Raw genomic sequence first — 11,269 nt, 5'->3', positions numbered from 1 at the left:
AATAAGGGGTAGGCCATTTAGAACGGAGATGAGGAAGAACCTTTTTCACTCAGAGAGTTGTAAATCTGTGGAATTCTCTGCCTCAGAAGGCAGTGGAGGCCAATTCTCGGAATGCATTCAAGAGAGAGCTGGATAAAGCTCTTAAGGATAGCGGAGTCAGGGGGTGTGAGGAGAAGGCAGGAACGGGGTACTGATTGAGAATGATCAGCCATGATCACATTGAATGGCGGTGCTGGCTCGAGGGGCCGAATGGCCTACTCCTGCACCTATTGTCTATTGAAATGTAAGGTCTGTTTCACCTTGCAGATGCTGCCTGACCTGCTGTTTTGGGGGCAATTTTTGCTTTTATTCCACATTGTAAGCCATGCATGTGGTTTGGGTCGCAGGTGTGGTAACAGGTGACAAAAGTCACTTATTAAATCAGATTCCCGCTGTTTCTGCAATTGTCAAAGTTAATTCTCAAAGTTACAGCTGGTCTGTGGTCGCACCGCGTGGCGTTGCTGCCATCTAGTGGCGGGACCAAGAGGTGACGCGGTTAACGCGTTGAAATGAACGGATCGACAGCTCTGATTCCAATTACTGTTTATTTCTCTCTTCCCACATTTACATTCCCCCTGGTTTTATTTCCACTGGGGTTTTTTTTACGACGCGGAATTTGGGGATTAAATGGGAGCCGTTCAGCGCCGACCTGTTGTCCACCGGGTTTCTGCCCCACAGCCCCTGAGCCCCGCTCCTGACGCCGGTCCCGGGACCCGACCCTTTTACACACCCGGAGCGGAACCGGAGCAGATTCTCAGCCAGTGGTTTTCACCCCAAAAAGGCCCGAAGAAAGGATAAAGTTTCTCCGTGAATTTATTCCCAGTGAAGGTGTGGAGATGGGACTTGGTGTCCGCGTCGTAAAATGAAACTGTCCCGGACTCGTAACTGAGATAAACTCCCACCCTCCCGGGGATGGGACGGGCGGGGAGACGGGATGGAGGGGAGGTATCTGCATCAAACTGGTCATCACACCAACTGATGCGCCAGACTCCAGTCTCCGGGATCAGTGTGACCCCTCCCATCCTCTCCACAGACTCTGCGGCGACTCCCAGACCCCAGCCCCGACTCCCCGCCACCTCCACCTCCCAGTAATGTCTCCCCGATGTGAATCCCTCCGATCCCAGCACACACTCCCTGCCTGTAAACCTCTTCCCGGTGTCAGGGAGACTCCTCCGGGTCCGGGTCCGTCTCACCCTCTTCCGATCCTCAGACACCTCGAGCAGCGCATGCGCTGTTTCCACATCCAGGGTGACGGAGACTGGGGGGAGAAGCAGAGAATCAGAGAGTTCCCGGGGGTCGGGGGGAGACTCGGGCAGCGCGGCCCCGGGACCGGGGGGGAGGCCGCTCGGCCTCAGGCACAGGCGGGCGGACAACTGAAACCCTGCCCGGGGTTTCACCCACAACCACATCGGGTGGACACAGACATCTCCCCCGGAGTTTATAATCCAGAGATGGCGAGGGGAATTTCGTGAGGTGGGGGAGGGTGGACGGGGAGGACGAGTGTGGAGAGTGAGGAGGATTGCGAGATTGCGGTGGGGATGGAGGAATGAAGCGGTTTATTCAGATATGGAGGCAGATCGGAGCAAGAGGATATTGGGGTGAGTGGTAATTTGGAGATTGTTAAAGAGGAGATAGAGGTGCGTGGTGGGGTCGTCATGATCACAGTGAAAGGGGGCAGACACGAGGGGCCAGATGTCCTGCTCCTGTGTTTTTTTGAGTGGAGGGTGAGACAAAGGGAAGGGTGGGTTTGTTAGTCAATTGGAGTGGGTGCAAAAGGGTTTACAACAACTTCATCAGGACTGAAGGGCTGGGTTATCAGGTAAATTTGGACAGTCATAAGGTCATAATGTCATAAATGAAAGTATTCGAATGAGGCCATTCGGCCCATCAAGTCTTCTCCACCATTCAATCATGGCTGATCTGTCTCTCGCTCCTAACTCCTTTCTCCTGCCTTCTCCCCATAACCTCTGACACCTGTACTAATCCAGAATCCAGCTCTCTCTGCCTTAAACATATTCACTGATTTGGCCTCCACAGCCTTCTGTGGCAATGAATTCCACGAATTCACCACACTTTGATTAAAAGCATTTCCCCTTATCTCCTTCCTAAAAGAACATCCTTTAATTCTGAGGCTATGGCCTCTCGTCCTAGACTCTCTCACTAATGGAAAAATCCTCTCCACTTCAATTCTATCCAAGCCTTTCACTATTCTGTATTTTTCAATGAGAACCCCCTCGTTCTTCTAAACTCCAGCGAGTACAGGCCCAGTGCCGTCAAATCCTCATCATAGATTAATCTACTCATTCCTGGAAAAGACTATTTAGAGTGGGACATTTTTTCTTGGGAGCCTGTCAGGGTGACATTATAGATATGTGTAAGATGCATAGATAAGGTGATTAGCCACAATACTTTACCCAAGTTCGGAGAGTCTAAACCTCGAGTGCATCAGTTTAAGGTGAGAGTGCAGAGAGTGCAAACAATAAAATGGACCTAGGAGCAGGTTTTTCAGTCAGTGGGTAGTGTAGATGTGGAACGATCTGACAGAGGAAGTGGGTGAGGCAGGTCCAATTACAACAGTTTACAGAGAATTGGTTAGATATGTGGATAAGAAAGACTTGTAAGGATATGAGCCAGACTCAGGCAACTGGGGCAAGCTCCGTTGGGCAACTTGGTTGGCATGGTCATGTCGAGTCAAAGGGCCTGTTTCTGTGTGACACAGCTCTCTGACTCTGTCATGCTTTTCTGCAGCTGTGTTTGGTGGAAGATCAAATCTTCAATTTCCCTTCAGTCCAAACTACCATTAATGTTTACATCTACACATTACTTAAAGATGTCAGAAACAAGAACAATGGAAAAGGTATAAGCTTTACCTTGCTTGATGGCATCAGATGTTTCAGCCAATACCGTGTTGTACAAAAAAGGAGTTTCAAACTTTTCAATCATCAAATTACCATCTACCACCGACTGTGGTATGGCTTCATCACCAACTCTGCAAATATTTAACAGCTGGTTATAAACTGAGCGTTGGAAATATATTGGGCCGTTCAACAAAACCTTACAATGTTTCCGTCAAGAGCATGTCCTACCTTCGCTTGCGACCAGCTTCTTCCTGAAAGAAATAAAACACAAATCTCAATTGACTGAGATGGACCGTCCTCATCCCGACAGCGGGAATTTCTCCACATTTCTTCAACCCTCTGATAATTCCCATTTCCCAACTCTTATCGCCGCTGTCATGCAGATAGAAAACGGACATTACAGTTGAGACGTAGAACGTTGGGGAAAAGCACAAGGAATGTTCATGAGAATGACGCCGTAACTGAGAGGATGGAACTCAATGCAAAGACTGGGCAGGTCATGGAATTTTATCTGGGGAACATGTCAGGAGTGAAGAGAGAGGATTTAAGTTTATCGGTGGATTTAAATGGGTGAGGATGAAATAATATCTCTAATCGATTGGAGAGCAAAAATCAAAGCTGAAATGTAACGTGGCCTTCAACAAATACTGAAAGGAATGCAGTCATGAGAACATGGACCTCACTTGCATTGGAGGGACTGAAGCCAACAGCAGAGATAAATTGAAGGGTCATCGGGATAAACATGTGAACACTCCTGGAATTCGGGGCATTGTTACCGGGTGTGGTGAGTAGATGGGAGGGATGTTGAGTGGAGCAGAAATCTTGACTGGATAGGATGGGCTGAATGCCCTGTCTATGATGTAGAATGGGATGTCATTCCATGGTGAACAAAGGTGGGTAAAACAAACTGAGCAAGTTCCCCCAAGGTGACCGCCCACCGCTGATGGGAACCGGACATAGAAGATCAATCTGCTGTGTGCCACGTTCTAGATTTCAATGTTAATCCCCACAATGTGGTCATGGCTGATCCAGCCCAGGACTGAACTCCTCCACTTTGTCCCATTCCCTTTGATTTCAGTTCCCCAAATTTTCAAAAATGTATAAATATGTCTAACAGGCTAAACCTCTCAGAGTCTCTTGGTTGGAGAATCCCAGAGATTTACTGCCCTCTGTCCATTCGTGGTGCTTGGGATCAAATATAGGATCACCCGTCGTAGTTCTGAACTCCACAGAATACAAACACCTCTCTACATTCCGTCCAGGCAGTCCTGAGATCCCATAGATTTTACGGGAGGCCAATTAGTTTGGGAACAACAACAACTGGAACAAATGAAACGTTCACCCAGTTCTGAATCATTGGTAAATACAGCATTCATGTCAGAAATGTCACCCACCATTTTGTGACTGCACTTTCACTTCACCAGACTGTAGTGAAACCCCTCACCTTCAGAAACACCATACTGTCCTTTTGATCCATCTGCTGCTGCAACTTAAAGAGCTCCTCCTGAATGGAATTTAAATTCTCCTCAATCTCTTCAAGTTTTTTCTCCATTGTGTTTAGAATTTTCTTCTCTTCCTCCCGGATATCTGCCAGTACGCGCTGCTCATTCTCAGTGAGAATCTGGTGCAGTTCAGCAAACTGGGATGTGATCTTAGACTGAAGGTTCTGTGACTGTTCCTGTGAAATAAAAGGTGAAGATCAATATTTGCTCAATATCTCAAAGTGTGGAGTTGTGCATTTTTGGCGCAGGAATAAAGCATAGGTTATTAACTAGATGGGGTGAGAATCCAGAAAACGGAGGTGCAAAGGGACTTGGGAGTGCTGGTGTTGGATTCCCAAAATGTTAATCTAAAAGTCGAATCGATAGTAAGGAAAGCAAACTCAGTGCCAGCATTTATTTCAAGAGGGCTTGTATACAAAAACAGGGATGTAATGTTGAGGCTCCATAAGGCGCTGGTAAGGCCGTATTTGTAATATTGTGAGGAATTCTGGGCACCATATCTGTGGAAAGATATGCTGGCTCTGGAGAGGGTCCAGAAGAGGTTTACAAGAATGAGCCCAGGAATGAGTGGGTTAACCTATAATGAGCATTTGTCAGCACTGGGCCAGTACTCGCTAAAGTTTCGGAGAATGAGGGGGACCTAATTGAAACATACAGAATAGTGAAAGGCTTGGATAGAATGGATGTAGAGAGGATGCTTCCACTAGTGGGAGAATCCAGGACTCAAAGTCATAGCCTCAGAATTAAAGGACGTTCTTTTAGGAAGATGAAGAGAAATGTCTTTGGTCTGAGTGTGGTGGATCTGTGGAATACTTTGCCACAGAAGGCTATGTATATTTTTAAGGCAAAGATAGATCGATTCTTGATTAGTACAGGTGTCAGAGATTATGGGGAGAAGGCAGGAGAATGAGGTTAGGAGGGAGAGATAGGTCAGCCATGATTGAATGACGGCTTAGATGTGATGGGCCGAATGGCCTCATTCTACTCCTGTTCCTTATGACTTTAATTCCCTGCTGCCTATTCCTTTTCACGTACCAATTAATTCTCATTCATCTGCCCACCACCCACATTTGCAGGGATAATTTACAGTCACCGATTGACCATTGAACCAGCTTGAATTGGGGACCATAAGATACTAGAGGAGCAAGATAGACCACTTGACTAAAAACTGTAGCAGGTCATGGGTAAATTTCAGCGCCATTTTAGTAAGCAGATTCTGTGTGCCAGACTGGGCTGTGTTCACAACTCTCTGCGATTTCTTTGCATATAAAATGTTGGAAAAACAAATATTTTTTTAAAGCTACTTGGATAAGTTGATAGTTGACATTTATAGCTATATCTTGACGAGATGCTACTTCGTGATCTTTAAACTTTGGATGTTACTGATTGAATATTTGCACTAGAGATCCACTCTGTCTGTATCTGGCCAATTGATCATATTTAATGAATTGTTCTTCTTTGCTTTCTCTGTTAATTTTAATTTCACCTCCACGAGCTATATCTCTTTTTGTTTTATTTTAAAAAGTCATGGAAGCAGAGATTAGGCATTTGCAAACAATAGAACTCTACTGTATCCACAATATAATCGAAAAGACATTGAACTTTATACTTAGAGCCAAGAAAATTTGAATTGGTGAATTGATCAGTTAAAAACCCTTGACAGCCACTAAAATGACCAATGCTGCCTGCCGTGATACAGAAGTTTGAATCCAATTCAAATAGACTCAGTGTTGGAGTAAGTCACCGGGTCAGGCAGCATCTCTGGAGAAAAAGGATGGGTGATGTTTCATGTTGGGCCCCTTCTTCAGACGAGGGGGGGGGGGGGGGGGGGGGGGGAGGTGAAGTGCTGGAAAAATCATGACCTGATCATTTCATTGGCTAGCTGATATGCGAAACAGTGCAACCCTGTATACCTCGCACACAAAATGACGTAAATCTTACCATGAATGACAGAAATAAAAAGTGTTATCCTTGTTTATGAAGTGCGTTTTTGAATGATGTAAAATCGGGTTTTGTTTACTAAAATCGCGGACGTTCCTCTCCGTTGCGTACAACACTTCACTATACGCGATGTCGACGGAGTGGTTCATCTTGCTCCTCTCGTATGTTTGTTGGGGACGTGGCAGGAATCCGACGCGGTCACAGGGAGAAGGCGTGAACCACACGGGCAGCGCCCGAGGTCAGGATCGAACCCGCTCACAAGAACTAGGAGACAGCAGCACTACTTGTGTCACTGTGCTGCCCTGTTATTACACGCATCACAGGGATCAAACCTGCACAAGATCAGGAAATCGAAACTTAAAAGCCTCACCAGAACTCCAGAAATCTTCTCTTTCTGTTGCTGCTCCATTTGCTGGATCTCTGATTTGTCTTTTGTAAGAGACTGGATGGAAGCTTTAACCTGACCCTGCGATTGTGTTTGAAAATCAGAGAATAAAAATGTTACACTATAAAGACGGAATTAAACAATGATAGACTAAAAATGCTGGGGTAACTCAGCGGGTCAGGCAGCATCTCTGGAGAGAAGGAATGGATGACGTTTCGGTGTCGAGACCCTTCTTCAGACTGACAATCCTTCTCTCCAGAGATGCTGCACGTCCCGCTGAGTTACTCCAGATTCTTGTGTCTATCTTCGGTTCTAACGAGCATCTGCAGATTCTTCATACACATAGGAATTAAACAATGATGCGATCACAGATTAAACACAGATAGCTAACAGGCAGTGTGTGAGGCAGGAGGCAGAAAAGGGAAACACTCAGACCCAATATGTAGGAGAGAAAGAAGGGAAAAGAAATAAACTGAGAATAAGAAATGATGGGTCCCTTAAATGTGTATATTTTAATGCTAGGAGCATTGTAAGAAAGGTGGATGAGCTTAGAGCCTGGATTGACATCTGGAAGTATGATGTTGTGGCGATCAGTGAAACATGGTTGCAGGAGGGTTGCGATTGGCAATTAAATATTCCAGGATTTCATTGTTTCAGATGTGATAGAATCGGAGGGGCAAGAGGTGGGGGTGTTGCATTGCTTGTCAGGGAGGATATCACAGCAGTGGTTTGGCAGGACAGACTAGAAGGCTCGATTAAGGAGGCTGTTTGGGTGGAACTCAGAAATGAGAAAGGTTTAGCAACACTTATAGGGGTGTATTATAGACCGCCAAATAGGGAACGAGAATTGGAAGAGCAAATATGTAAGGAGATAGCAGATATTAGTAGTAAGCACAGAGTGGTGATTGTGGGTGATTTCAATTTTCCGTATAGAGACTGGGAATCACATTCTGTTAAAGGGCTGGATGGTTTGGAGTTTGTAAAATGTGTGCAGGATAGTTTTTTGCAGCAATACGTAGAGGTGCCTACCAGAGAAGGGGCAGTGTTGGACCTCCTGTTAGGAAATGAGATGGGTCAGGTGACGGAGGTATGTGTTGAGGAGCACTTTGGGTCTAGTGATCATAATGCCATTAGTTTCAATATCATTATGGAGAAGGTCAAATCTGGACCAAGGGTTGAGATTTTGGATTGGAGAAAGGCTAATTTTGAGGAGATGAGAAAGGATTTAAAAGGAGTGAAATGGAAATTGTTGTTTTATGAAAAGGATATAATAGAGAAATGGAGGATATTTAAAGGTGAAATTTTGAGAGTACAGAGTCTTTAGGTCCCTGTTCGGTGGAAAGGAAAGAATAATAATTTGAAAGAGCCGTGGTTTTCCAGGGAAATTGGACACTTGGTTCGGAAAAAGAGGGAGATATACAATAAATATAAGCGGCAGGGAGTAAATGAGGTTCTTGAGGAATATAAAGAATGTAAAAGGAATCTTAAAAAGGAAATTAGAAAAGCGAAAAAAAGATATGAGGCTGCTTTGGCAAGTAATGTAAAAGTAAACCCCAAGGGGTTCTACAGATATGTCAATAGCAAAAGGATAGTGAGGGATAAAATTGGTCCATTAGAGAGTCAGAGTGGACAGCTATGTGCTGAGCCGGAAGAAATGGGGGAGATATTAAACAATTTCTTTTCTTCGGTATTTACCGAGGAGAAGGATATTGAATTATGTGAGGTAAGCGAAACAAGTAGAGTAGTGATGGAAATTAGGAGGATTAAAGAAGAGGAGGTACGGACACTTTTGAAAAATATAAAAGTGGATAAGTCTCCAGGTCCTGATAGGATATTCCCTAGGACATTGAGGGAAGTTAGTGCAGAAATAGCAGGGGCTATGACGGAAATATTTCAAACGTCATTAGAAACGGGGATGGTGCCGGAAGATTGGCGCATTGCGCATGTTGTGCCTTTGTTTAAAAAAGGTTCTAAAAGTAAACCTAGCAATTATAGACCTATTAGTTTGACGTCTGTGGTGGGAAAATTAATGGAAAAGATACTTAGGGACAATATATATAATTATTTGGATAATCAAGGCCTGATTAGAAACAGTCAACATGGATTTGTGCCTGGAAGGTCATGTTTGACTAATCTTCTTGAATTTTTTGAAGAGGTTACCAGGGAAATTGATAAGGGCAAGGCTGTGGATGTTGTCTATATGGACTTCAGTAAGGCATTTGACAAGGTTCCACATGGAAGGTTGATTAAGAAGGTTAAATCGTTGGGTATTAATAGTGAGGTTGCAAGATGGATTCAACAATGGCTGAATGGGAGATACCAGAGGGTAACGGTTGACAATTGTATGTCAGGTTGGAGGCCAGTGTCTAGTGGAGTGCCCCAAGGATCTGTGTTGGGTCCACTGTTGTTTGTCATTTACATTAATGATCTGGATGATGGTGTGGCAAATTGGATTAGTAAATATGCAGATGATACTAAGATAGGTGGAGTAGTTGATAGTGAGGTAGATTTTCAAAGTCTACAGAGAGACTTGGGCCTTTTGGAAGGGTGGGCTGAAAGATGGCAGATGGAGTTTAATGCTGATAAGTGTGAGGTGCTGCATTTTGGTAGGACAAATCAAAATAGGACGTACAGGGTAAATGGTAGGGAATTGAGGAATGCAAGGGAACAGAGGGATCTGGGAATAACTGTGCATTGTTCCCTGAAGGTGGAATCTCATGTGGATAAGGTGGTGAAGAAGGCGTTTGGTATGCTTGCCTTTATAAATCAGAGCATCGAGTATAGAAGTTGGGATGTAATGTTGAAATTGTACAGGGCATTGGTGAGGCCGAATCTGGAGTATGGTGTGCAGTTCTGGTCGCCAAATTATAGGAAGGATGTCGACAAAATGGAGAGGGTACAGAGGAGATTTACTAGAATGTTGCCTGGGTTTCAGCACTTAGGCTACAGAGAGAGGTTGAACAGGTTGGGTCTTTATTCTTTGGAGCGTAGAAGGTTGAGGGGGGACTTGATAGAGGTTTTTAAAATTTTGAGAGGGACGGACAGAGTTGACGTGGGTAGGCTTTTCCCTTTGAGAGTGGGGAAGATTCCAACAAGGGGACATAGCTTCAGAATTGAGGGACAAAGGTTTAGGGGTAACATGAGGGGGAACTTCTTTACTCAGAGGGTTGTGGCTGTATGGAATGGGCTTCCGGAGGAAGTGGTGGAGGCTGGCTCGATTTTATTATTTAAGAGTAAATTGGATAGGTATATGGATAGGAGGGGATTGGAGGGTTATGGTCTGAGTGCAGGTAGATGAGACTAGGTCAGGGGGAATGGTCGGCGTGGACTGGTAGGGCCGGACAGGCCTGTTTCCATGCTGTAGTTGTTATATGTTATATGTTAAAATCTGTTTGCTTTTACCTTGTAGTTTTTAGCAGCTTCATCTACCAGCATGAAGCTGTGAGACTTGTGTTCCCGCCCACCTGCACAAATCACACAGATCAGCTTCTTGTCAGTTTCACAAAACAGCTTCAGTTCTTCCTGATGTTCCTCGCAGAGAAGTTTACTTTCCTTCTCTGTCCGATTCAGGCTCAGTGTTCGAGCTTTCTCAGCCAGTCTCGCCAAGGCCCGACTCACCCTGAGGGTGCGGTCTGTAAACACCTCTCTACATTCCGGGCAGGAGTTTCTCTCCTCCCGGTCCCAACTCTGTGTGATACAGGAGCGGCAGAAGTAGTGGCCACACTCCAGTGCCACCGGATCGGTGAAGAAATCCAGGCAGATGGGACAAACTGCCTCCTCGGTCCAACTCTCGACCTGGTCTTTCGATGCCATTTTAACTCCTCCTCTTCCTGGTTCAAAACGCATTCCCTTTCGCGCAGCTGCTGATCAAAGATACTAGAGGAGCCTTAAATCGCTGTCGGTCATGGCGACATTTTAGTCGGCAGATTCTTACATAATTTTTTTTTTTAATAACTAAAATCTGTGAATTGATAGATGAGATATATTCTGCATTTTAATGGCATCATCACACATACTTATGTGTACTAGGCTTATACTAGCTGGAATTTAGAAGACTGAGGGGGATCTTATAGAAACATATAAAATTCTTAAGGGGTTGGAGAGGCTAGATGCGGGAAGATTGTTCCCGATGTTGGGGAAGTCCAGAACCAGGGGTCACAGCTTAAGGATAAGGGGGAAGTCTTTTAGGACCGAGATGAAAAAACATTTCTTCACACTGAGAGTGGTGAGTCTGTGGAATTCTCTGCCACAGAAGGTAGTTGAGGCCAGTTCCTTGGCTATATTTAAGAGCGAGTTAGATGTGGCCCTTGTGGCTAAAGGGATCAGGGGGTATGGAAAGAAGGCAGGTATAAGTTACTGAGCTGGATGATCAGCCATGATCATATTGAATGGCGGTGCAGCCTCGAAGGGCCGAATGGCCTACTCCTGCACCTATTTTCTATGTTTCTATACTGTTCCCCAAAACACTGATTACACTGCGAGAGGCGGGTTTTGCCGTTGATAGGCAGACGGTTGGACAAAGGCCAGAGATGAGAAGAAAGAAG

At 45.1% G+C, this 11,269-nt stretch overlaps 1 protein-coding gene across 1 annotated transcript in view; it reads right to left on the bottom strand.

The window, feature by feature from the left end:
• The window catches only part of LOC144602838 (zinc-binding protein A33-like), an 11,242-nt gene extending 704 nt beyond the window's left edge, over positions 1–10,538 (bottom strand). Inside the window, exons 1-6 of the mRNA XM_078415958.1 lie at positions 10,128–10,538; positions 6,711–6,806; positions 4,342–4,575; positions 3,126–3,148; positions 2,910–3,028; positions 1,016–1,297 (exon numbers count right to left, since the gene is read on the bottom strand). Of these exons, the coding sequence (XP_078272084.1) occupies positions 1,016–1,297; positions 2,910–3,028; positions 3,126–3,148; positions 4,342–4,575; positions 6,711–6,806; positions 10,128–10,538 (1,165 nt within the window). The remainder of the gene's footprint in view (positions 1–1,015; positions 1,298–2,909; positions 3,029–3,125; positions 3,149–4,341; positions 4,576–6,710; positions 6,807–10,127) is intronic.
• Between the last annotated feature and the right edge of the window lie 731 nt (positions 10,539–11,269).

This window comes from Rhinoraja longicauda, chromosome 19 (genome assembly GCF_053455715.1).
Source record: "Rhinoraja longicauda isolate Sanriku21f chromosome 19, sRhiLon1.1, whole genome shotgun sequence".
Lineage (NCBI taxonomy): Eukaryota > Metazoa > Chordata > Chondrichthyes > Rajiformes > Arhynchobatidae > Rhinoraja > Rhinoraja longicauda.
The sequence above is the reverse complement of the archived record's forward strand: the minus strand, read 5'-3'. Positions and strand labels throughout refer to the sequence as shown.